This window comes from Hyperoodon ampullatus (assembly GCF_949752795.1).
Source record: "Hyperoodon ampullatus genome assembly, chromosome: 14".
Classification (NCBI taxonomy): domain Eukaryota; kingdom Metazoa; phylum Chordata; class Mammalia; order Artiodactyla; family Ziphiidae; genus Hyperoodon; species Hyperoodon ampullatus.
The window spans coordinates 44,846,105-44,873,946 of NC_136927.1; the positions used below are offsets into that span (position 1 = coordinate 44,846,105).

The 27,842-nt window shown below is 42.4% G+C and overlaps 2 protein-coding genes across 3 annotated transcripts in view; one reads left to right on the plus strand and one right to left on the minus strand.

The window, feature by feature from the left end:
- Positions 1-26,429, plus strand: NIPSNAP2 (nipsnap homolog 2; the record flags this gene model as incomplete). 2 transcript variants are annotated; one of them, XM_079720052.1, is made up of 10 exons in its annotated part: positions 1-92; positions 10,251-10,390; positions 10,473-10,518; positions 13,579-13,673; positions 14,009-14,079; positions 14,995-15,135; positions 16,005-16,036; positions 20,909-21,003; positions 25,146-25,229; positions 26,365-26,429. In XM_079720052.1, 10 exons carry the CDS (start codon positions 1-3, stop codon positions 26,427-26,429), a joined length of 861 nt encoding a protein of 286 aa, XP_079576178.1. The 2 variants fall into 2 exon arrangements, with proteins under 2 accessions (XP_079576178.1, XP_079576179.1); XM_079720053.1 differs by lacking the exons at positions 10,473-10,518; positions 14,009-14,079.
- Positions 1-27,842, minus strand: part of SEPTIN14 (septin 14) — a gene marked incomplete at both ends in the record, with an annotated part of 572,766 nt that overhangs the window by 94,843 nt on the left and 450,081 nt on the right. The gene's annotated exons all lie outside the window — the stretch shown is intronic.

Below are 27,842 nucleotides of genomic sequence, written 5' to 3' on the forward strand. Positions count from 1 at the left end.
ATGGCGGCGCGAGTGCTACGCGCCGGCGGAGCGGCCTCGGCCGGCAGCTTTCTGCGGCGGGCCGGCCCCTGCAGCCTCCAGCCCGGGCTCTGGTGAGCAGCGCCGCCCTTTCCGGGAGCGGCTGGGGAGGGGCCGCCGCGGGGCGGAGGGCACGGGGCCGCGGGGCGGAGGGCACGGGTCCCCGGCACGAGTCTACGCCCCGGCCCGGCCGCGCTCCCACTGAGCAGGGCCTCCCGGACTGCGGGGCGGCGGGACCGAGGCCTCGGTCGGCGCGGCTGGGCGAGTCGGAGCCTCGGCGGGGTCGGAGTGCCTGCCCGCCGGGCCGGCCGGGCTCAAGGTCACGGTGGGAACGACACTCGGCGCCGAAGCCACGTCCGCCCGCTGAGCCTGCCCGGCCTGCGGGACCCTGACCCGGCGCGACCCGGAGCGGTGGCAGGGCGGCGGGCGCATGCCTGAGGCCGCAGGCCCTGAAGTTGCGGCCGCCTGAGGACACTGCTCGCCCGCGCAAAGCCTCAGTGCTTGATTCCGCAAATGGCAGTTGAGATAACTCTCACCTCCTGGGTTGTTGTGAGGAAGAAATAAAATACCGCATCGTCCCCGGTGAGCCCTCAAGTGGAGGTCGGGGGAGTAGTGAAGAGGTGTCAGCCCTAAGAACAGTCGTTGACTTGCATTTAAAAGTAGATAGCGAATCAAAAAGTATGTACAGTTATCAGCACTAAGGAGACGTTGGCTTCATGTTTAAACTTTTTCTTTTTTTCTAACCTCATTGGATTAAATATTTGGTTTTCAGAATCCATCCCTGAGATAGCCATGTCCCATTTTCCAAATCGAAAAACCAAATCCCATACTAACTTACACGTCGATTTGCTTCTTCGTTTTCTTTACGTTGGGTAACTTAAATTTTCTCTTTTTGTTTGTGTTTAATTAAATAGTGAGCCTATAGAAAATACAGTTGGCACTTAAAAATGGAGGCGGGAGGGAACTGCCTGTTTTTTAAACTCTTAATATGGGCCAGCTTTGTACTGATACGGCTTATTTAATGTAATCCTAGTAGCACTCTTAAGAAGTAAGTAATAGGATCTGCATTTTAGAGATGAGAAGGAACCTAAAGGGCTTGAGACACGTGGCTGGAAAAGGCCTTTGAACCCAAGTTTGTGAGGCTTGAGGCCCAGTGCCCTTCCTAGGACTCATGCTCAACTTGTGTTTCAAAATTTGATATTTATGTTTCCAAGTTGGTTAACAAATCACCCTCCTTTTATTTTTATTCTGTTATTAAGTATCTACTGTAGCTTTATTTTTTCACACAGGTGATAAAAGCCCATGAAATTGATATTTTCTTCTTTTCACAAAAGACAGCTGAGAATGAAGGTGTTCCCCTAAAGTGCCCAAGGTCACTTGAAGCTAATAAACTGGAGATTTGGGCCCGGGTGTGCCCGGTACCCCCACTTCCTGCTGGGGCCAAATGCTCTTGACACTGGCGTCCTTGTCTCTATACAAGGTCCCCTGTACCTTCTGACAACTCACTCCTTCCTGAGCTCTAGTCTGCTTTAACTGTAGGTGTTCTTTAGGACTCAGTCTGGACCCAGCTAACTCATTGATTCTATCAGATATTGAATGTATATGATGTCGTTGAAGCCCTATGGACCTGAGCATAATAGCCATGGTCACTCTCCCCAGGAAGCCATGGCAGAGGTGAAATCCCACGTAGACTTACAGATTGAGGTAGGTGACATGGGAGAATCAGGGAACCTCCCTGCATGAGGTCATGGAAGGCCTCTCCAAGAAGGTGGCATTAAGCTGAGACCTGAAGGGTCAGTGGGCATGAAAGCCGTGAACGGGAGGAGTCAGGCATGCTGGGAAACCCGAGAAAAATCTAAGAGCAGGAGTAAAGGGAAGATGGAGAACAGGTGGCGAGCAGCAGGGGCCCGATAATTCCAGGCCTTACAAGCCATTGAGAGAGCTTGGATTTTACTCTGAGAGCCTTGGAAGACGTTTAAAGGTATACACTTTAGTGTGACATGATCTGATCTACGTTTTCAAAAGATCAGGCTGACTGAAAAGGGAACAGTCAGGATGATGGCCAACTAGGCAGATGCTGGTGCCATTTACCAAGACTCATTTGTTCCAAAGGTGAGAGTGCCCACCACGTGCCAGGTGCTGTTGGGAAGCATCAGTGAACACAGGGTGCTTGCTAGTCATTCAGAGGAGGAGGAACAGGTGCAGGGTGGGGAGGGGGCGGATCCAGGGCAGTTTTGAACCCGGTGAAATTGGAGATGTCTGTGGGCTACTCGAATAGAAAGACCCAGTAGGCAGTTGGCTTATTGGACCTATATGACTCCTCCAAGGAGATGTCTGGACAGCATTTGAGAGTTGTCAGCATATAGGAATGCAAAATGTTAATAGATCCATTTGTTTCAGTATACTATATTGTATTTGATTGCAATTTTTCATAATAAAATGCTTTTTTAAACTATAGGAATGGATGAGATTGCTTGAGGAGTGTGGATAGAGAAAGAGCTGAGAAGCAGACCCTGGGCTGTATGGATATTTACAGGCTGGATATAGGAAGGAGAGGCAGCAAGGGAGCTGGAAGGGGCAGCTGTGAGGTCATTATGGGTCAGTGCCCGGGGGCGGTATTTCAAAGAGGGAGAGTGGTTCAGCTGTGCCAGGTGCTGCCAGAAGGTTAAGATGACGGAAGAAAACTGCACTTAAAGACAGAGGTGTGGTGAGTGACTTTGCAAGAGTGGTTCCAGAGGGACGAAGGACACGTTCCCGGGAGGCTGATTTGCCAAGCACATCTTTGCTCTGCTCAGTGCCAGGGCCTCTGCTCAGCTGTTTACTGAGCACTGCACCAGTGTCCCCCAGGTGCTGGAAACGACCACGTACCCAGAATTTAACTCATCTTTCTCCTGCAAAGCCTGCTTGCTCCTCCTGGGCTCTCTCTCCCCAGCCGTGGAACATCTTGCATTTAGTGGTCCCGGCCAGAAACCAGGTCTTCCCCAAGCCCTTCCCCGCCTGCTCCCACCCATCTAGTCAGTTGCCATATCTGTTAGTTCTGCCTCCAGCACGTCTTGACTGTGCCTCTGCATCACCACTCGGCTGGATTCCTATCAAGAGTGTAGACTTGAAGCCATTGGTGAGGGGGACAGCTAGAGAATTCCCCAGAACAAATGAGCAGGACATTTTCCTACTAGAAAGATCTCTGACATGAACCCTGACTGGATCCTAATCCCTCTTCCTTTCCACCCCACCTCCACCAAGAAAAAATCCATAAAAAACATTTTAGGGACAATTGGGGACATTTTAAGATGGAGTGGATATTAGATATTATAGAATTATTATTTTCCTTAGATGTGATATTTATTATTAGTGACGTGGTTTGTCCTTGATCTTAGGAGATGTGTGCTGAAGTATTTAGGGATGGTGTATCATGATGTCTGCACTCAGGTTTCATATGGTTTGGTAAAAATGAAAAAGCAAAATATATATAAACAGTAAAAATTATAAAATGTTCATTTTTCATCTAGATACAGGGCATAGTGGTCTTTGTTATACTGTTCTTTCATCTCTGTCTGAAGTTTTTCAAAATGAAAGGTTGGGGAACCGCTGTCTCTAGCAGCAGTGGAGAAGACAGATTTACTGGGCTTGGCGGTGGGGCGGGGGAGGGGAGTCCCATGGCTCCTGTTTTAAGGCAAGACTCTTCTTAGGGTGGGCCCTTCGGCCTCCGCCCCTCCCCCTCGCCTCTGCCGTATTCACATTCCCCTGGCTCTGGCAGCTAGAGTTCTGCTTCCGAGAAAGTCCTTCCTCCTGTGGGCAGCAACCTGACAAACTGCTCCTCATCTTCCAGGCCCTCAGCTCAACAGGTGCCTCTTCAGAGGGCTGGTCCACGTCTCCCTCAGGCTGACCTAGACCCCACTCCCTCTGCCCCAGCCCGCCACGCCCACCACCTGTGTCTCCACGGAGGGGCCCTTCTTCCCCTGGGCTGTGATCACGTTTGTCCGTCTGCTTTCACCAGCAAACCGAGCTCTGTGAAGTCAGGGCCAGGCTTATTCCCCTTCGTAGCCTCAGCCTGGCCCAGTGCCTGGCACGTGCAGGGCACAGTCCGTGCATATTTGGTGATAGATGACCAAAGCTCCTTGCCTCATCCTGTGGTCTCTGTGTTAAATGTATTTCCCTTCTGTAATTTGCCCCGACTAAACCAAAACACCATCTTCCACACCTAATCAGTATCCGTGTCTTCTCCTCTTCACCTCGGGAGTATCTTTTGAATGTAATCCGTCCCCTTCATCTCTCCTGCCATCATCTTAACCCAGGACCATCCTTTGGTCCATCCAGTGAGTATCAGATGCCTTCGGTGTGCCGGTACTGCTGGGCTGGGCAGCCCGCCAGGAGCCCAGGAGCCATGCTACCTACCTTTCTTGCTTAGTCCACCCACCACACCACTGCCGGGCTGCTTTTTACACCTGGATCTTTTCTGAAAACTTGCTAGCATTGCCCCGTCTACAGGATAAGGTCCAGCTGATAGGCTTGGTGCACGGGAGCCCAGCCCCCCCGGCCCGCTTGTCCTCCCGTGGTTCCTCTCACTCTCCTCCCACACCCTGTTCTCTTGCCTTCCTGAACGCTTTGCTGTTCCAGAAACATGCCACACAGCTTCACGACTCCATGCCCCAGGACACGTTGTTCCCTTTGACTGGGATTATCGCTGGCTTTGTCCCCTGTCTTGCTTGTCCTCCAAGACAGAGCTAGAATGTCTCCACTGGAGTCCCTCTCACTCCTTGCAGGCCAAGGCCAAGACGGTTCATTCCCTTGAGTTCCCACAGTGCATGTGAGTCCACAGTGTCTGTGACTGCTCTGGCTGTTTACTGATAGGTTTTTCGCATGACTGTGGGCAGGCTAGGCATCTGTTCATCTTTGTATCCATTGAGCCAGGCACATAATGCTTACTCTATTAGAATCTAGTGTTTTGTAGGATGTGCTGCCCCCTACCTCACCCTCTGTAAAGTGCCACCCAACACATATATGTTATAAAGACAGCTGATTGCAGTGTTTATCACTCTTGGTAAAGCACCCTGGCCCAGCCCAGGTCTTATCACCCTGACAGCTGTTGGCATGGCTGCTTCTATCCCTTTCCGTGATTCAGCTTGGACAGTGAGATGGACTGGGCTCATGAAGCAGTTTTGGTCACCTGCCAGCTGAAAGATTTCAGAGTTCGACAGTCAGTTGGGGCTATGCTGCGCCACACTGTTTTTCATTTGTCAAGACAGTTGCTACCTAACTTTGACAAGTAAGCAGCACTCAGGTTCTTGTGTGTGTCCCGTGATGTTGACTACTTCTTAGGTTAATCTTTAGCTTACAAAGTGGTGTCATATCCCTTACCTCATCTTACCCATCCTAAAGTAAATCCCTTTGGTATTAAAATCTGGAACGAATGCTCACTTGGGGAGGTTTGTGTGGAGGAGGCATCCCTTATTAGTGAAAATATTTTGAACTTTACAGTTAGATCTGGGTTCATATTTTTATCTTGCTGCTTCTTAGCTCAGGTTGTGTAATAACCCCTGTGAGCCAGTCCTTAAAATGCAATAATACCTACCTTGCTAGATTGTTCCGGGGATGAAATGAGAAGACAGGAACAAACTGCCTAGTTCAGTGCCTAACAGGAAGTGTATGCTTATTAGCTTGTAATCCCCTTAAATTCTAAGGAGGAAGGGAAGAATTACTTTGGAATTTTTTTCCCTTCCAGATTTAGTCTGTCAATAATTCTTTATTATGCTCTCTTATTTTATAAAGTATTAAATGCCATAGGAATTAAATATCAATATGAGTGCACATGGTATATGCTTGTCTATGCACTTCTGGAGGGATTCATTAAGAACTATTAGTAGTGGTTGCTTTGGTGAGTATTTCGTAATGAAATTCCTTAGTGCTGATATTTTTAGAAACTTCCATTGTACCCATTTCCTAGTTCATAATTGTTATTCCTAAAAAAAAAAAAAAAAAAGAACTATACAAAGTCCCGTTAAAAAAATCTTAAAACTGGCCTTCCTTGGTGGTGCAGTGGTTGAGAGTCTGTCTGCCGATGCAGGGGACGCAGGTTCGTGCCCCGGTTCGGGAAGATCCCACATGCCGCGGAGCGGCTGGGCCCGTGAGCATGGCCGCTGAGCCTGTGCGTCATCCGGAGCCTGTGCTCCACAACGGGAGAGGCCACAACAGTGAGAGGCCCAAAAAAAATCTTAAAACTTTCTACTTTGCATATCACTAATTTTATATGCTTGACATTTCGCTTCGTGATATTATTTAAGCAAATATCCCAAAACATGGTGTGTTTAAAATACTTTAAACACGGGAATTCCCTGGTGGTCCAATGGTTAGGACTTGGTACTTTCACTGGCGAGGGCCTGGGGTTCAATCCCGGGTCAGGGAACTAAGATCCCACAAGCCACGTGGCACAGCCAAAAAAAATAAAATGAAATACTTTAAACGAATTGACAAAAATGTTTTTATTTTTATTGAAGTAAATTTTACCATGATTCATTTGGAGAATTGCCTTCTTCAGAATTAGTTTATTTATATAATCAAAGAGTGGGGACTTCCCTGGTGGCGCAGTGGTTAAGAATCCGCCTGCCAATGCAGGGGACACGGATTCGAGGCCTGGTCTGGGAAGATCCCACATGCTGCGGAGCAAATAAGCCCATGCGCCACAACTACTGAGCCTGTGCTCTGAAGCCCGCGTGCCTAGAGCCCGTGCTCTGCAACAAGAGAAGTCGCTGCAATGAGAAGCCCGTGCACCACAACGAAGAGTAGCCTCCGCTCACCACAACTAGAGAAAGCCTGCGTGAAGCAACAAAGACCGATTGCAGCCATAAATAAATAAATAAATAAATATGGAAAGGAAAAAAAAGAGTGAATTGAAAACAGAGACAAATACCATATGATTTTGGTTTCTGCTAAAGAGCTAATAGTTTTTATATATAATTTCTTTTAATTTTAAAAGTTTTTTTAAGTAGTTTTTAAAACAGTTTTTAAATCTCACCATTAATCAGGTGCTGTCCTAAGTGCTTTAAGCATATTTAGTAGAAGTTAAACATGTACTTAAAAATATACAAGAGTAGGGCTTCCCTGGTGGCACGGTGGTTGAGAGTCCACCTGCCGATGCAGGGGACGTGGGTTCGTGTCCCGGTGCCGGAAGATCCCACATGCCGCAGAGCGGCTGGGCCCGTGAGCCATGGCTGCTGAGCCTGCGCGTCCGGAGCCTGTGCTCCACAACGGGAGAGGCCACAACAGTGAGAGGCCCACGTACCGCAAAAAAAAAAAAAAAAAAAAAAAAATATATATATATATATATATATATACACAAGAGTAAAATAAAAAAACATAGTCAATACAGATATTATATGGGGAAAGATGTGTGTCTCCTCTATTTTAACTCTCCATCCTTCCTTCAGGGATACCACCATTAACACTTTTCTTAATTCTAAGGCATTTTAACATATAATAAAAGCAAAATGGAAGAATTTCCAACTTCTTTTTACAAGTGCCGCTTAGGACTATATATTTTTGTCCTATGCACTAATAATAAAAATTGCATGTACTGGTATTAACTTGTTATTTTGCTTATTTAACATGAGCTTGCTGCTTTTTAATCTTAAAAGATTTGAAAAAATGCTTTTCTGTTTCTTGATCATTACTGTATTTATAGAAAACATTTTATTGTTAATTTTATATTTGTATACTTTGTTTATATATTTGTAAGCTCCATCGGTCAAAAAAATCTTTTTATCTGGTTTCTAGCTATTTGTGATAATATCCTATGAATTGGTTTTTTAAATTTAAAACAGTCATATGGAGTGAAAAGTGTTCTGTAATGTTTGTTCATTAAAGCAGCAAGTCGATTTTTTTTAGGAAAAAAAGGAAAAGGCTGCCAATGTAACCCGTGAAATTTAGAGTTCTGTTTTTTCTAAAGCACCATAGTTGAATAAGAATAGGAATTTATATTAATGTGGAATCCACACGTTCATCTCGTGAGGCATTGGGGAATTTGCATGTCATGCAAGTTTTTCTTGCCTCTTGTTTAAACTCCCCTTCCTCAACACCTGGGGTCACTCTCTTTTCCTCTTATATTTGCTTTATGGTATCTGTGCCCTTAAACAGGTCTGCTAAACAGATTGAAAATGGTCTGTAGGAAATCATCTAGTGTTTACAAGAGGTCCCCCCAGAAAAGGCTCACACTGGCCTGTCAGTAGCCAGACCTTGTTTTGAAGCACTGGATAAGATCTGAGTGTTTGTATTGGTCATTTGGAATCCCAGCACATTACTGCCCTTGGCATGATCTAGCAAAGGTCAGAAAAGATCATTTATGTGTACATGAATTAAAGATCAAAACAATAAAGAGTATGCCGTGATAGCCCCGGCCAGAGAGGATGGTCATCCACATAAAGGCGATCGTGCAGAAAGAATGGGCACAGACTCAAACGACTACATTCTCTATGATTCCATATATGAGACATTCTGCAAAAGGCAAACTATAGAGACATAGAACAGATCAGTGGTTGCTAGGAGTTGGGAGAAGGGTTGATTACAAAAGGAGGAATTTGAGGGAGTGAAGGGACTGTTCCCTATCTTAACCATGGTGGTGGTTACATGGCTCTATGCATTTGTCAAAACTCACAGAACTGTATGTCCAAAAAAGAGTAATTTTACTGTGCATGAATTAAAGTGGAGAAGATGAAGGGACGCGATTTGTCATTTGATTATGGTTGTGTGAAGTTAGGAAGAGGGTGAGTCTCAGCCAGGCTTTAATTTTTAAAATCTTGTTCTCAGGTTATATATACCTATATACCTTACCCATAAAGGAGTTTCTAAACATGCACTTTAGATATTTTAGCTAATTTTAGGTATAAAAATAATATATGTATATGGAAAATTCTCAAAGAGTCCAGAAGGTTATACAACGAAAAGGAAAACTCTCTCCTCCCATCCCAAGCCCACTCACAGTCCCCAGATGTCCTCACTATTAGCAGTTCACTTTGTGTGTGTATTTGTGGTACTGTTCTGGGCCTGCTTTTCCATGTAACTCATCTCAGCGATACCAACATATCAGTACGTGTAGATCTACCTCATTCCTTGTATTGATTGCATTCTATTCTGATTTTGGCTCTACCTTGATTTATTTGACCAGTCCCCATTAATGGGTTCCAAATTGCCTGTACCAGGAACAAACTGGAAACAAGGTAGTAAGGAATGCTTGCACGCATTCAGCTGTGTGCACTTGTCTAAATATAGCTGCCCGTGGGACATACTACAAGTGCAACTCTTAGGCCGAAAGGCCTACGCAGTTTTAATTTTGCTATAGATAATGTCACACTGCCCTCTAGGGAGGTCACACAAATTTGCGATCCCACCAGCAAGCATATGGGAATTAAACATGCACTTAAAATTTCACGGGTAAAGTGTAGTTTGTTCCTTAAGTCAAATCTGTCCTCACTTCCTGACAGCATGGATAGTAGGAGTTCAGTTATAAGATGAAAATAAGCAAATTATTTATATGTTAATGAAGTCTGTATTCTTAGGTTTTTGTGAGTTAAAAATCTTGATTGTAAGGTTAGTTTAGTTTAGGGGTAAAATCGTTTTTTTAATGAAAGAATTCATTTCACTTTCTCTGTATATTCCTTTTCACATTCTTTTGTTGTGGTAAAGTACATATAACATAAAATTTGCCATTTTTAAGTGTACAGTTCAGTGGCGTTAAGTACGTTCGCATTGTTGTACAAACGTCACCACCATCCCTCTCCAGAGCCTTTTCATCTTCTCCAGCTGAAGCTCTGTACCCATTAAGTAGTAACTCCCCATTCTCCCCTCCCCTCTGCCCCTGGCAACCACCATTCTACTTTCTTTCTCTGTGAATTTGACTATTCTAGGTTTCCTTGTATGTTTTTTCTATGTTGAAAATTTCCTTGGAGGAAGGAAGAACACACGGTGGAACTCAACAGAGATACACGCGAGAACTCTCCTAGGAGTGCCGAAGTTACTTCTCTCACACTTGGCTCCTGCGTTCAGAGTGCACGCTGGTGACATGGAAAGTGGACATGTGGTATCCCAGGTTCTAGAACAGTGCCTAGATGGTGTGCTCAAGGCGTGTTTGCTGAATGGATTGATGAATTTATGAAAACAGTGTACTACACGACACAACCTAAAGACCCTGAGATCTTTGTACCTCTGATTAAACTCAGATTTTTGCATTTGTTATTCCATAGGAAATTGGCGTCTTCCAATATCAGACCTCGAGAGGACAGCTGGTTAAAATCCTTATTTGTCCGGAAAGTTGATCCAAGGAAAGATGCTCACTCTAATCTCCTAGCCAAAAAGGAAACAAGCAGTCTGTACAAATTACAGTGTGAGTCATAGGTTTGCTATCTTCATAGTTGACTTTTTTCCCTTTGTTCATAAGTTTATCGTTGAATTTTCTTTTGTTTCAGTTCACAATGTTAAACCGGAATGCCTAGAAGCATACAACAAAATTTGGTGTGTATACCAAACTATCCTTTACTTGGGGAAAAATAATGATTTTAATATTTGTCAGTTGCGCTAACCCTTGATAGCAGAGCGAGATCTTTCACACCTCTTCTTAGAGCTGAACATGGAGAGGCTCTTAAGTTGAGCTCTGTTGGGCATTACCAAGGGTGTTTTGATTTTAAGCGCTCGTTCAGCTAACTCCTCACATAGGCTATCAGACTTTGGAATGTTACCAGACTCTTCAGGTTGGAAGGGACCTTGCAAGGCGGTCTAGCCCAGCTGCTCATCCAGTGCTTGAGTCCTTTCTGCAGCCCTTCCTGACGCTATGCTTAAATACATTTCATACGCTCCATTTCTGGACAGCTCTGAGTGTTAGGAGTTAGAATTCACATCCCTGGGACCTCCACTGTGTCAGTTTTACTCCTAAGTAATATTGCCACGTGAGAGCCCTGTATGGATTTCAGTAGAGCTGCCATTTCTTCCCAGGTCTTCCATCCACCAGGATTCAGGCCCCTTCAGCAGATTCTCATATGACATGAAACCCATATATTCTTATAGAATTTGTAAACTTTAAGACCAAAGAGAATTAAGTGCATTAGTTCTTAACAGAAATAGCATTTTAATGATCAGTTGTCCACAGATATAATTTGAAAGCTTTTTTTTAACCTTTCATATCTGCTGCTTTCATGAGAAAGCAAATGATTTTGTTGCCAGAATCAGCATAACTTTCAGAAGCAAAACATCTTTTGTTGTTTTTTTTTGGAGGTGGTTCATGAAATATAACATTAGTGTTGAGTTTCTTGCTCACCTCAGCACAGTTCTCTTTATTTTAGAAGTGCCCTAAAAACAAAACAAATGCTTTTTTCTGATTCTCTTCTCATAAAATGAAATTTTTCTGTATGCTGATATTTCCCTGGATTATCTTTCCTGTCCTGTTTTTTTTTTTTTTTTCACTTCATCTCCTGTCTCAGATTCCTGGCTATCTATTCCTGTTCTCACTTCAAACTCAATGTGTAGAATTACCCTGCTCTTCCAGTTTCTCCATGTGTGACACTCACCATGGTTTTATTTGACTCTTGCCTTAGTTTTACATGGTTAGCCAGTCACGAAGGGCTGTGTATTCTTCATTTGCCGTGTGTTTTGCTCCTCTTTGCTTGTTTCCCTCTCCGGGCCTGTTGAGACCCATTTCCAAGCAGCCCTTTCTGACTGCCTTCCTGGGTTTGAAGCTGCACCTGTACCTTCACCCCACCCTGCAGTCCATTACCCCAAAGTTTGTCACATTGATCTGCTTGAGTTCTGTTTTCTCCTTCACCATGTTTGTTTTTCTTTTCTCTGAAACTCTCAGCAGCTCCCTGTTTCCAGCCTGGTTTTTAGGGGCCCAGATAATGAGGTTCTTCCCAGCTCATCAAGTTCTGAGTACAAGTACTACCTACCTTACAGCCCCCATTCACCTGGGTCATCTGTGCAGGCTTCCATCTGCCACACTAGCTCCAGTGCTGGGTTGTTTACTTCCTGCTCATGTCATGTGGCAAAAAGAAAACCCAATTCCATTTCCCTGATATAATCTGTCTTTCTCCACCCCCGATTTCCATCAATCCCATGTGATTTCTGAACATTCATGGGTCATACATCAGATACATTTAATATCTGATCTCAATTTTAAAAGTAAATGCTACCCTTCAAAAAATTACGTGGGGGCTTCCCTGGTGGCGCAGTGGTTGAGAGTCCGCCTGCCGATGCAGGGGACACGGGTTCGTGCCCTGCTCTGGGAAGATCCCACATGCCACGGAGTGGCTGGGCCCGTGAGCCATGGCCGCTGAGCCTGCGTGTCCGGAGCCTGTGCTCTGCAACGGGAGAGGCCACAACAGTGAGAGGCCCGCGTACTACCAAAAAAAAAAAAAAAAAAAAAAATTACGTGGTTTGGTCATTGTACTGGGTCTTAAAGATATTTGAGTTTTCAGTTAGACATAAGACCATTCAGAGATTTTCTCTGTTAACTAGTCATATCCACCCAGTCCTAGTGCTTCAACATCGGGTGGTGATCACTAGCTTAATATCACTCGACGTCAGCAAATAATCAGAACAGGTTCCATTTCTGACCCTTGATAGCTTTTTGCATCCATTGTTGGATCTGTATGGCACTTTTTCATCGTAATTTTTCTATTCAAAAAGTGTGCAAATTTTAGCTTTTCTCTTGGTATGATGCAGTTATGCCTCTTCCCTTTGCCTTTCCCTGTCCGTCAGAATCTGTAATGTGGGAAGGTTTCCGTGGAACCAGGCTCTGACACCTCTGTTAAATTAATACACTGCCAGGACCATGCGCGATCAATAGCGACAAACTGGGCGGTGTGTCCAGCGTGGGATTAGGTGCGATACCTTTCAGATCCCCTCAGCTGGTTGAATTGAGTAGAAACTAATTTATGCCTCATGTCGTCTCTTTCATTTGGATTCTTCTGCCCCTTTGACGCCCTTCGAGGTTGTTGGGGTCAGGGTTGCTTCCAGACTGTTGTGTCCCGGCTCCGTCGTCTTCCTTAAAGCCCACTCATTCTCTGCTGCTGCTTCCCGTGCCTCCTGGGCCGCTCCTGTCATCTGCCCCATCTTCCACATGACCTTCTTCCCTTTCTTCTCCCGCATTCTTTTTCTACTATTCCCATTTCTCTCATTCTTCCCATCTTTGGAACCAGCAAAAGTTAGCTTTCATACGCATCACCATTCCTAAGTATATACTTCTTTTTTTTTTTTTCCTGAAACAGCAAATAATAGACTCAGTTCCTGGAATTTTTGGACCTTTGGCTCTTCTTTATCATTTTTATCAATATACTTGAGTTACTTACCACTGTTCTAGATAGCTGGGGTATCAGTCACCTAAGCTTCTGATAAGTGGGACATGAGAGCACAACAGAATTCAGCCAGAAGGCTAATTCTGCGCGTCTTTTTATCATAAACATATTCTGAGGTCAGTTGTCAGAACACAGAGTAGATGACCTTTTCCTGTTACTGATCATGTGTTGTCCACCTGGTGTAATTTTGGTGGTTGTTTAATTAGTGTTGCTCTTTCTTCTCTTTAAGTCAAGAGGTGTTGCCAAAGATTCATGAAGATAAACATTACCCTTGTACTTTGGTGGGGACTTGGAACACGTGGTATGGCGAGCAGGATCAAGCTGGTAGGAAGCAGAAGACTTTGGAATAAACACTTGTTCCTTAAGCCTTTACTGTCATTACTTAAATGATTTTTAACATAATGCTTGTTTTTATAAGCAAAGCTTTCCAAGTCTCAGTCTAGTTTTATGGTTAAAGTAGTTTCTCCAGTAAATCACTGCAAAAACTCCTTTTTGATCATTTTTCATGTTTGAATCTATTATTGAAACTTTATGGTGTAACTTGAGCCAACACACGTTACAGTTTTGTGCTGTGTTAACACCATGCGTATCTAGAATATTTTCAAGGTAAGAGTATCATGAAACTCTAAATGTATGTTCTCGTTTAAAATATATTTCAGTTCACCTCTGGAGGTATGAAGGCGGTTATCCAGTCCTCACGGAGGTCATGAATAAACTCAGAGAAAATCAGGTAATGATTTTTGAAAAAGACTAATGATATAGTAGATGTTAGTACAGAATTAAATGACTCTTTTCTGTCATCATTTTTGTTAGTAAACTGTTAGTTTTCTGTAGTAAAAATTTTATTATTTGGACTCTTGAGGTTGTATTTAAACATAGAGTAACCAGTTGTAATACTATTAAAATAATAGTTCTTACTGTAAAAGTCAGTTGTACTTTGATAAGCTGGGACTTTGAAACCGGTAAGTCAGTCTGGGTTACCTAACATGTATCTGCTTCAGGAACTGACAACCACATATTCTTCATTTTGGGCCGACTTTGCTATCCTCCCCCTCCCTTCACGAAGAGGTGTGTGTTAATGGAGAATATTTTACCAGCCATACATTATTAGGAAAGAAAACCTTTTGTGTAGACTCCCCGTCCATATATAAATGACTTTTTTTTTTTTGCCTCGCTGCGAGGCTTGTGGGATCTTAGTTCCCGATCAGGGATTGAACCCGCACCCTCAGCAGTGAAAGCATGGAGTCCTAACCACTGGACTGCCAGGGAATTCCCAATATAAATGGCTTTTTGATTATCTGTTATTTTGAGGTGTCCATGTCACCTGTCTCAATATGCTGTCAAACAGAAGAACCTAAAATCATAGGAAATTAAATTAGTTTACTTTGTCATTTAAATAATTAGGATGACTATGTAGTTTGATATCTAAACTTGGACACTTTTGAGAGTGAAAGGGAATACTAATAGTCATTATGCTGGTTCAACAAGATGTAAACTGGGACTGTCTCAGGCCAACTGGACCCTATTTATAATAGTATTCTATTGTGAGAGGAACATAAATGTTGCTAAAGTGGGTTTATATATAAATCTTCTAATTATGATATAAATATTAGAAGATTTCATGAGCACCTTTGTTCACTCAAAGGAATTTGCGGAATTCCGTAAGGCGAGAAGCAACATGCTTCTCTCGAGGAAGAATCAGCTGCTATTGGAGTTCAGTTTCTGGAATGAACCTGTCCCACGGTCAGGACCGAATATATATGAACTCAGATCTTACCAGCTCCGAGTAAGTACTGAAATAGGAGTTAACTGTCCCCTTGTTCTTCTGTGCAGAAGGACACGCACCCCTGATGCTGAGTGGACAGCAGACACTGAGCGAATGTTCTGTGATGTGTGTTTGGCTCGTTTTCTCCCCTGTCCAGTTCTTCTCCTCTTGTTTCCTTTTTTTAAACCTTCCTTCTTTCTCCTTCTTTCTCTTTCTTTCTCTTTGCTAAGCTCATTTGTTTTTTATAGCCTTACACATAAGAGGAAAGACCTAACATGCAGGACCAGCTACATTATATAGCATCTATTGTCCTTGAACTAGAGCAACTAATAAGCATGTGACTATTGAATACATTATACAGCACTGTAAGACAAAAGGGGAATAATATTTGTACGACTTTCCAGATATTTCCCTACTTAGGTGACCACTAAAAAGAAAGGCCCAGGTGGCAACATAGTTAAAGTGAAAAAGTATCAGTAGATCTTGGTGGTCTAATACTCAGTATTATACTGGAAAAAAAACAAGTGATGTCTTTGTTAGGTTTACTTAAATTGAATTATTTAAAAATTTCACAATAAAGTCTGAATAGGTACCAACAATTTAATCATCGTGGGCCTAACTGTGGTTTTCATGACTATAATTGGATGACTTAATTAACTCTCACTTTGTGTGTATGTTGTCTTAGATGAAGCCACAGAATATTACTTCCACTGTGGGATAGGTATGAACACAGTGAATAATACTATTTTGTTACATTTTTTTAATCTGTTAGATCTCACATTATTAAAAGTTAATTTTTAAGTTAGTCTTGTCATTTGATGTGTTTTATACTGTTAGTTCCATATTTCTTCACAGAAGAACTAACAAACCAAATCCAAATCTCTTTTCAGCCAGGAACTATGATTGAATGGGGCAATTACTGGTGAGTATTTTACCAAATGATGAGTTTGTTAAGTCTTATAAATAGATTCTTTTAGGCCATAGTGTTACTTCTAGAAATAAAATATAGGGTTAGTGCCATGATTTGATACTAGACTGTTGTTTTGTTTGATATATTTGTATTACGAAATTTTTCAAACATTTACAAAACTAGAGAGAATAATACCACAGGTCTCCCTTCCATACCCATTACTTAGCTTCAGTAATTATCAACACGTGGCCAGTCTTGCTTAGGTCTAAATCCCCCAACCCAGAGTATTTGGAAGTAAATCTCAGACAACATAAAATTTCATCTATAAATATTTTAGTATATATCTCCAAGAGATAAGGACATTTTTTTTTTTTTTTGCGGTACGCGGGCCTCTCACTGTTGTGGCCTCTCCCGTTGCGGAGCACAGGCTCCGGACACGCAGGCTCCGCGGCCATGGCTCACGGGCCCAGTCGCTCCACGGCATGTGGGATCTTCCCAGACCAGGGCACGAACCTGTGTCCCCTGCATCGACAGGTGGACTCTCAAGCACTGTGCCACCAGGGAATCCCAAGGACATTTTTTTAAAGAAAAACAAAACCCCCCAAGTGTCACATGAAGTTATTTCATATTCTTCTTGGATGTTATCTTTTCTGAAATGTTGCTTTTGTCACATAAACAGAGCACCACAATGATACAATTGCTTCTTTTTTTTTCTTCTTAGTTTAGCAAAATATGAATTTTTCTTCAGACTGATCTATAGATTCAACAGAATCCCAATCAAAATCCCAGCAGGCTTTAGAAATGCAAGGGACCCAAAATAGCTAAAACAACCTTGAAAAAGAGGAACAAAGTTGCGGGACTCACGGTTCTCAATTTCAAAACCGACTGCAAAGCTAGAATAATCAAGACAGTATGGTACTGGCATACGGACAGGCATATAAATCAATGGGATAGAATTGAAAGACAATAAATAAATTCTCACGCATATGAGCAATTGGTTTTTGACAAATGTACCAAAGCAATTCAATGGGGACAGATAATCTCATCACAGGGTCCTCAGACAACTGGGTATCCTTGCAAAAAGATGAATTTAGACCCCTGCCTCACACTGTATACAAAAACTAACTGAAAATGAATTGTAGACCTAGATGTGAGAGCTAAAATACAACACTTTAAGAAGAAGACATAAGGGAAAATCTTCGTGATCTAGGGTTAGGCAAAGAGTTCTTACATAAACACCAAAATCACAATCCACAAAAGAAAAGAAATGGTAAATTATAATTCATCAAAATTAAAAGCTTTTGTAATTCAAAGGATACAGTTTTACAAATTAAAAGACGGGTCACAGACTGGGAGAAAATTTTGCAAATCACATATCTGATAAAGGACTTGTATCCTGAATATATGAAGAAATCATACAACTCAATCACAAGAAGATAAATAACCCAGTTAAAATATGGGCAAAGGACTTGAATAGACAGTTCTCCAAAGATACACAAATAGCCAAAAAACATATGAAAAGATGGTCAGCATCACTAAATAAGATAAATGCAAATCAAAACCACAATTATTTTCCATTCATCTCACACCGTTTAAGAGGGCCAATATCAAAAGAACAGAAAATAACAAGTGTTGGCAAGACAGAGAAATTGGAACCCTTGTGTACTGTAGGTAGGAATATAAAACGGGGCGGTCATCATGGAAAATAGTACAGAGGTTCTTCAAAACATTGAAAATAGCATTACTCTCTGACCCAGCAGCCCTACTTCTGGGTATATATTCAAAAGAATTCAAAGTAGCATCTCAAAGAGATGTTTGCACACCCATGTTCATCACAGCATTATTCACAGTAGGTAAGAGGTGGAAGCAACCCAAATATCCATCAACAGATGAATGGATAAAAATGTGGCATATATATAATGGAATATTAATGCAGCCTTTAAAGAAGGAAATCCTGCCACTTGCAGAGTGAACCTTGAGAACATTATGCTAAGCAAAATAAGCCAGTCACAAAAGGCCAAATACTGTATGATTCCACTAATACAAAGTTTCTAAAGTAGTAAAAACCGTAGACACAGAAAATGAAAAGGTGGTTGCCAGGGGCTAGGTGCAGGGGAGTTGGTGTTTAGTGAGTATAATTTCAGTTCTGCAAGATGAAAATGTTCTGGCGATCTGCACAACAATGTGAATAGGCTTGGCCCTACTGGCCTGCACAGTTGAAAATGGTTGAGATAAATTTAATGTTAGGTGCTTTTTACCACAATAAAAAATAAAATCATAAAATAAATTTGAAAAAAAATTTAATGGGCAAAGAATTTGAGTAGACATTTCTTCAGAGGAGCTCTATGAATGCCTAAAAAGGACGTGAAAAGCTGCTCAACATCCTTAGTCAGTATGGAAATGCAAAGTAAAACCACAGTGAGATAGTACTTCATACCCACTAGGATGGCTATAATTAAAAAGACAGAATAACGTGTTGATGAGGTTGTCAATGAATTGGTACCTTTACACATTTCTGGTGAGAATGTAAAATGGTACAGCTACTTTGGAAAAGGAAAACCATGACTTTTTACTTACTTTCAATTTATATATATTCTCTTTTTTTCAGTTATAAAATTTCTTGCTTTGGGCTAGATAATTTCTAAGATCTACCTCCAAAAAACAGTTCTGGGATCTTTTTTTCTAATCTTTTCTTCTTAGGTCATCAAAGGCTAAATAATGCAAGGTAGAATTCCTTTTCATTTGAAAACGAAGAAATACATATTTGATTGTATACTATTATTGTAGACATCATTTTATTAAGGAATTGGGGGGTAGGGTTGATGCTATAAGTGTAGTAATTTAGTTGCCCACAGAATAGGATCACCCAGTTCTATGTTTCCGTATTACTCATTGAGACTTGCCCACCGTGGAATCCACAAAGAAGGAACTGAGGTTATTCTTCAGTTATTTTAAAAATTATTTATAAAGCCAGTTCAGCATTCAGTTTGTATTTTGGCACATAGGTAACTAAGGTGGTGATCTCCTCTTCACTACATGCTTCTGATTATTTCCGGGCTAAGGCAAGTTATGTTTTCTTTGCCTACTGAGAAAGTGAATGAGAAAAATTCAGAATGAAATGAACAGTCCTGAATATTTATCACTATCAATGAAATTGAGGGTTTTCCCCCTTAGGGTTAGAATGCACATTAAAGTGATTTGCTTAATTTCAATAATTTACAAATCAGATTTGTAATTTTTGTGAAGACTATGATCACTTAACACTACATGTAAGGTTAAAGAAATTAACATCGCTTGGAGGTAGCCCATGGGGGCAATAGCATGAGATCCCTCCTTTTCCCCTAAAGAACCTGAAAGCATGGATCACCTTCGTGGAGTTGAGCACGTGGTGAATGAGAGCCAAGATGTACAAAGTGACCTTGAGGAGACTGGCTTCCTCACTCCCACCACAGGCTGCCCTTGCTCTGATTCCACACCCCCCTTTGAGATGTTCTAATTCAGTTACTATGAAGTTTGCCTCTAAGAAGAGAATGTGCTGGTCAAGCCGACTCACTTATCTTGTCTCTCACTTCGGATATTAGTGGATTGAATCCTTGTCCATAGTCTCCAGCTCTTTTAAATGAATTAGAATGAATCCATCTTCCCAAGTCCTGTCCACTCTGGGACCCTAATATGGCTGAAACATCAGGCTAAGCCTGGGCAGTGTTGACTGGGTAACTGGGGTGTGGAGTCTCTTGAGAGACTCTGTCTGTGACCTTCCTACATCACTTGAAGCTGCTTCCTTCATTTTCAACTTTGATTCTAGAAAACTGCTTTAAGAAAATACATACATTTAAAAAACTTGTTTAGGATTTCAAGTGCATCACTAAATATAAAAATAAAGTACTGGTGCAGACACAAAAGAAGGTGTTTAAAAAGCTGATACCTTTTGCAGCAGAGAATCTTAAAAAGCAAAGTTTAATGCAAGTGCCAATTTTTAACCAATTTAATCACAATTTCATGTTATACACATAGACACGTGTACCCACACATGATGCATACATAATGAATGCCATTTGGTACTCATTTTCCTAACGGTTTGCTCAGGTAAGTGGGGAGAAAAGGAGGCAGCTTCAGTGTTGGCAGTGACAGTGAACTGCCAGGAAGCTCACGTCCATGGTTCTTCCATATGCTGTCTGAGGGGTCGCAGAATTCGACACCCGCCCTCGGCCGTAGATCACAGAGCTTGCGGGTTTCTCAGAGTTCACGGTGTGCATCTGCTTTGTAGGTGTGGTGCACTTCCTTCCTCTCTGTTTTAAGCCCTGTTCTCGAGGCAGGGTCCCTGTCTCCCTTGGAGTACAGTGCCTGTGGCACCGTGGGGTTCTCGGATCGAGAATTCCCTCACTTTCTCTCAGTGTGTTCTTGGAAAGCAGTTTTTTTTAAGTTGACAGGTCCTAGCCTACCCTCTGCCAGTTTTCTAGACTTTACGTTAAGAATCAGCAGTGCAACCACATATCCTTACGTTGTTGTTTTTATTTTTTATTTTTATTTATTTATTTATTTTGGCTGTGCCGGTCTTAGTTGCGGCATGTGGACTCTTTAGTTGTGGCATGCGTGCGGGATCTAGTTCCCCAACCAGGGATCGAACCTGGGCCCCCTGCATTGGGAACGTGGAGTCTTACCTACTGGACCACCAGGGAAGTCCCATGTTGTTTTTATTTTAATAGTTATGAATTACTGTCCACTTTTCACAAAAATGACTGCTGTAGCTACAGAAAGGTACATCTTATGTACATTAAAATAACTTTCGAATGCATTCTGAACAACTTGCACTGAGGATGGAGGGAACTCACTGATACTTTTTAACATACCGGATTCAATATCTGAACGTTTTTTTTCTTACAGGGCTCGTGCAATTCGCTTCAGACAGGACAGTAATGAAGCAGTTGGAGGATTCTTCTCCCAGATTGGGCAGCTATATATGGTGCATCATCTTTGGGGTATGTTTTTTTCCCTTCATTTTTGTATTCCTGGGATTTCAGAGTTCATTACTAACTAACTTGTCCTAGGCAGTAAATCGTATCTCAAGTCAGGAACCTTAAACACTGCAGCTGAGCCAAATGTCCCAGATGGAACATAGGTGCTGGGCTACCTGGAACAAGAGGTCAGTAGTGAAGGGTCCACAGATGTGCGGCACGTCAGTGCGCTGGTGAAAGTGAGAGTGGGGCGAGAGAGGTGAGGCAGCAGCCCCGGGCGAGGGGAGGGGATAGAGCTGCCCCCCGGCTCCCTCAGGGACGGTCCTGCATTCCATGCAGAGGAGGTGCCCACACGCGCGCCCACCCCCTGCCTCGGGTCTGACTCTACTGTCCCAGAGGCCCTTCTCTTGCCTTTTCCATCCCTGCCCACTTTGGTTTGGCACCACCTTTGGTGTCTTTCAGGGCCTGACTCAGATGTTCCCCTTTGTCCCCAAGGGAATGTCGCTGTCCCCTGAGACCCCAGAGCCCAGTACTGTGTGTGTGGTCACAGTCATGGCTGTTTGTGTCTGTCTCCCTGCTGAACAGGAACCGGGTCTCAGCAGTAGCTTGGTTCATTCTGGGCACATTTGTAAATGGTTATTAAAGAGATGAAAAGCATGACTTTTTCCAAACCTTATTAATTTGCTGAGGTGTTGGTTTGCCCTGTTTGGTCCACCAAGTGCTGCGGAGTCACGTGCCTGCTGGGTTAGCAGGAGGCTCAGAGACGGGTGACAGGTCTGCTGAGCGGGAAAGCAAACCTGAGTGACAGGCCACCAGGCCGTGCACGGTGAGTGACGCAGGGAGTTTCAGTTGGGGTCCTCCGTGTTAGGAGTGTATATCGGGATATAAAGGGATACAACACTATAAGTTGGGGGAAAAGCAATGAAAGGTGAAATACGAGCTAGACTTCAGCATCTAGATGGGACTGACAGGTAGAGGTGGGAAGGAGGGGCTGGAACAGCAATGGAGACACGGGAAATTATAAAAAGTGCTCAGGAAACTACAGATAGTGCCGACGGGCTAAACGGTAAGATACCTGCTGGGGACCTGGGTCTAAATGGGTGAGGTGAGGCAAGAAAAGTCATTTTCACATTGTGCCCCTGGAACCTTTCCCTGAAACCCTCCGTGTCTAGGGAGGAGACCCCACTCCAAGCCCCCGCCAGCCACTGCTCAACTCAGCCACACACACTGGGCTTCCCCGGCATTTAAAAGATTGAAACCTGCACCAAATGATTAGAGGCCACCAGTAATCCTCAGCTCCCGGAATGTCAGGGGCAGTGGTGTTCCTGGGAGCTGTTTTCTAGCCAGCTGAGATTTGACCTCCTAAGGTTCAGAGTTTTCAAATGAAATAGATTTGCAAACAGATCTTTAAAAGATGTGTTCTGTGTCCCTGCCTTTCGATTATACTAAGTGTAATTTAACCTTTATGGGTTCAAGGTGGGAGTGAAGTCATTTTTATCATTATTTTTTAGTGCATGATTTGTCCAGAGGATATAAACTGAAAAGACAGACCCCTCCCCTTCCCCAGCCTGGAGGGGCCTCTGAGGGCGGCCTCTGTAGTGAGCAAGCACGGAGACGGATGGGTCAGGACCCACGTGCTTTGGCACACAGGCAGAGGTCAGGCACATGTCTACTCTGAGGCCCTGCCCTTCTCCACCTTCCTTTTTGTCTCGAGTCTGTGTCCCCAATGTCCACTGCCCACTTCCTACTTTATAGGAAAAAGTCTTTGAGATGTGCAGAGATGAATTCTCAGTTGTCTGCCCCCAAAACTTACCCTCACTTTTCCATCTTTTTTAGAGAAAGAGAACCAACATTTATCAAGCACCTCCAGTGTGTTGGTTATTTATGCACCAGTCCCTTTAATCCTTACAGCCACACACCACAAATGAGATACCTGTGACTCATGGGTGGTGAATAAATCACCCAGGACCCACAGCTGTTCAGGAGCTGAGCCAGGCTCAGACGTCGCCAAGTCTGGCTTCAAAGCAGGTCTTCCCCCCAGCACAGCCCCCCTTCCTGTTACCCTTGCACGTGATGCCATCCCTCCTCCACCTCCTCAAGGCCTCGCTGCAGCCACGGCTCCTCCACCACCCCATCTGTGGCTTCCTTCCCTTAGTATATGAATGGGCTCAGTGCCTCCCATCTTTAAAAGCCTCCCCAAACCCAAAGGTGCATTGACAGATGAACAAAATGTGGTTTGTTCAAATTCATAGAAACAGAATGTAGAGTAAAGCGTATCGGGTTGGGAGAAGAGGGGAATGGGAAGATATTGTTCAATGGATAATGGTGGCACAACATGAATGTACTTAATGCCACTGAACTACACATTTAAAAATAGTTAAAATAGTAAATTTTGTTATGTATATTTTACCCCCCCCATTTTTTTTTTAATTAAGAAAATTTGTAAAAGAACACAGGCCTCTCCAACCTGTGTTCCCTGTGGGGGGAGGGGCAGGGGGGTGGCGAGGGGTCACCACATGGTACCTTAGGTGTACACCCGACCCCGGTGAGGACACTGCTGCTTGTCACATGAATGTTAACTGTTTTCCTCCAGGTGGTGAGAGGTAAAAGATTTTGTTTTCCTTCTATTTTTCAGCATCTTCAATATTTTATGTAATAAATTTATGCTCCATTACTAGTGGAGGCAACTTTTGTCTTTAGATGGTCAAATTGCCAGGCCTGCAAGGTTAGGTCTTCTCATAGGGAGAAGGAAGCCCCAAAACAGAAACTAGAACTGAGGAGGGAGCCCCGGGTGATCTCTTAGTCACGACTGACACCGTGTCCAGATGCCTAGGAGGCATTTCCCTGGTCACTGGTTGGAAGGATCTGGCCCGGGTTGGGAATCAGAGACCAAGGCACCTGGGTGAGATATCCGAATTGTACCCCAAGGACTCTGACCCTTGGCCCGTGCTCTTCCCTCCACCTGGAGCGCCTTTCCCTCCTGTTCCCGCGTGTCGATGATGAAATGGCCTTTTCAACCTGAAGACCCACTTGGTCAGATCACAGCTTCCAGGCAGCTCTCCCTGGTCAGCTGTGTTCTCCCTGTTGAGTCTCTTTGTTCTCCACTGCCTTGAATACAGTCTCACCCAGATCACTGTAGTGCTTTATAAATGCTGAGAAAAATGGAATCTAATATTGCTTATCCGCAGTCTGACAGTGTGTGGTTACAGATTTAACATGTGTTGAGGAAGTTCACTTGGTTTGTAAAGGCACGTCTTGAATCCGCTAGACTGTGAGTCTTGAGAGCGCGTGGTTTTGCATCTCCCACAAGGCCTAACAGTTGCTTAGAATAGCCAGCTCACCGTCATTCCATTTTAGTACTGAGTTCCCAAAGTATAGGCGGTCCCTGACTTACGACGGCTCAACTTAGAATTTTCCAACTTTACGATGGTGCAAAAGTGATCCACATTTAGTAGAAACTCTACTTCACATTTTGAATTTTGCTCTTTTCCCGGGTTTTCGATACATTCTCTCGTGATGCTGGGCAGTGGCAGCCGCAGCTCCCAGTCAGCTACACGATCACGAGGGTGAACAACCAATACACTTAAAACTATTCTGTTTTTTACTTTTAGTGTAGTAATCAGTAAGTTACATGAGATATTCAACACTTTATTATGCAATAGGCTCTGCGTCAGATGATTTTGCCCAACTGTAGGCTAATGTGAGTGTTCTGAGCACGTTTAAGCTAAGCTAGGCTAAGCTAGGATATTCCAGTAGGTTAGGTGTATTTTGAATGCATTTTCGACTTACAATATTTTTGGCTTACAATGGGTTTATTGGGATGTAACCCCATCATAAGTTGAGGAAGGTCTGTAGGGTCTTTGAGAAAACGAGGAGTGCAGCAGAATCAACACTTAATGGATACACAGTTGACCCTTGAACAACACAGGTTTGAACTGCTGGGGTCCACTTATATACAGATCTTTTTCAGGAAATACACACAGTACTATATGACCTATGGTTGGTCAAATCCAACGGTACAGAACCATGGATACAGAGGGCCGGCTATGGGAGTTGAGCCCCTGTGGATTTCGGTATTCACAGCGGATCCTGGAACCAGTCTCCCACGGTACTAGTGGAATTATGTTTGGTTTAAGTCTTAATTCTTCTGTGTGGCTATTTTTAAGCTTACAAGGATCTTCAGACCAGGGAAGATATACGGAATGCAGCATGGCATAAACACGGCTGGGAAGAACTGGTATATTATACAGGTAATATCTTAATAGGCATAAAACATTTCATTCTTCTCATCTCATTGTTTTAATGTTCTTTCACCCTGAAGCTAATATGTATTAAAAAAAAAATAGTACGTTGCTCTAGGATCATGAATTGTAAGGTTGAGGGAATGGAGAAATAGTCATATTTTTCTTTGACAGTTACAGGACATTTTTTCAATAGAGAATATTCATTCTTTCAAGTATATATGTTGTCTGGTACAGTTCTCAGATCTTCATGTGTTGTAAATTTTACATCATTACCCTTTTGTACATTTCTATATTCTCTGAAAATTGTACAAATAAATTTTTTTCTAAGCTTTTCCTTTCTCATCAAAATTGTCCATTCCCCAAAGCATTACAATTTAATACAGCAATTAAAAAGTAATTTTGAAAATTAATTTGGTATTTAGACTTTCCATATGTACATGTGTATGCATGTGTACATGTGTACACCTATATATGTATGTACACACACGCACACACACACACACACTCTGAAATCCTAGTTGCTTGACTTTTAGAAGAAAACAACCAGGCTGAATACCACCCAATGACACCAATGCAGGTACCACCTATGTTGCACGTCAGGTACATTTAAGCCCATATCCTACCAGGAAGATCAACGAGTAATTTGTTCTGGAAAATAACTATTATCTTGTCTTTTAATTCAAAAAAATCATATAACTGTATGTGGCTTTGCTGTTTATTCTTACATTTCCATCAGTTCCCAAAGATGTGTTTTACTTAGCACTGATAGTTCTACAAGTACAGTGTATTTGTTCCTTTATACAGGATACAGTCAAATTATTTGATGTTATATAAATTTTAATTCAGTTGAAAGAACCTTCTGAGAAAGCACCATTTTTCTCACAATATGGACTTTCCTAATTTCCTACAAATGAAAGACATTTCTGACAGAATGTTTTAATATCATCTTATAGGATGTCAGCTGATCTGTCATTGGCTTGTGTATTTCTTGCCCTGAGACCAGTCCTAAATATTCCAGTACTCTATTCTGATTTCAAGCAGCATGTCTTCTGAATATTCTTAGCAACCTATTTGTTAATGTATATTTACTGCAGTCTGTTTAGAAAAGAACGAGCCTAGTAATCTTGATCTTTGTTTTCAGTCCCACTTATTCAGGAAATGGAATCCAGAATCATGATCCCACAGAAGAGTTCACCCCTCCAGTAAAGATACAGAATTTCGATGTGCCTACATAAATTTATGTGACAAGTACTTGTCATAAATTAATTTGAACTGTATATCAAGTGAAAAAGAAACACTGAAGTGTAAACTGCTGTATATAGCTTGTAAGAGACCTCTTTTCTTTAAAGTTTACAAAATCACAAGAAAGTCAACTATTACAGTTTGGCTGATTGTAGCAGTGCTCTGTAGTCCTCTGAAACATCCCTGTATTTGTCACATATACCTTACAATACCGGGCCACCTCTCCCCACCCTCCAGGAAAAGAGGGCCCAAATTAAAATTGGAATCATCTCCAAATAAGAATCCAACCATGGAAAAAAGTTAGCCATTTCTTTATAAAAAGGAAATCTGTTTTATAATTACAGATTTTTAGACAAATTTCTTGTATCAGGAAGAAATATAAATTTTGTCATGTTTCTGTAGCATTTTTCTGAGTCTCAGACTAGGAACAAATTATAAGTGTACCCAATACCTGCAAATGTTTTTCTTCACTCTCATTTTTAATGTCTGCATAATAAACAGTGTGTCATTACTGAGCTGGAAGTGGTTGATTGGTAATTCAGTCTCCACATTGTGTATCGTGATATCTTTATATGAGAGGAAAAAATGGCTTGAACCTGTGTATCATATGTGACTTTGAAATGAACACCTTGAATAGCACTAATTTTTATTTGTAATATTTTTCTATAACAAAATGAGTAGCACTAGGAAAAGAGGTTTTATTTTGTAAACAATCATCTGTGACCTCAGACATTGTCTGGTTAATATTTTAGTAAGCTCACAGACGATTTTTCCAAGATCATGTATGAGGGGTGGTGCATGGTGAGATTTAAATTGGCATAAAGCTGCATACTTTGTCTAGCTCTGATTTAGTTTTTTAATATAGTGTGCCAATTTTGTGACTGTAATCATGTGAAAATCCTGTTGAAATGAAAAATTATGTCTGATGCCCAGATCAAAGAATTTATGTTAAAATAAAGTGTGAATAAAAATCTCATATCAAATGTCAAGCTTTTACATGTGAATGGTTTTCTCCAAGAACATATAAAAGTCAATAAAATCCTCTTAATTTTCACATATTACATGTTTGCAATCTTTTTTTAATGACTGGTGCTGAGAATGACCCTGTCACCCTTGAAAGGTAGCTTCTCCCAGTTCAATGGGCATATGTGCGTCTACAGAGTAAAATATTAAATAGGCTCATCAGCCGCTCCTTATGGCCACTCGGTAGGTGTTATGAGGAATGGGTGTTTGGGTACCAGCGCAGGATGGCCTGATGTTTGGGGGCTGGGGCTGCCAGTGGAAGAACAGGCTGTGCTCCTTCAGGGGTACTTACCCTCCTGGGTGTTGAGTTCCTTAACCTATAAAATGGGGAGGTTGAATCCAATAGCCTTTAAG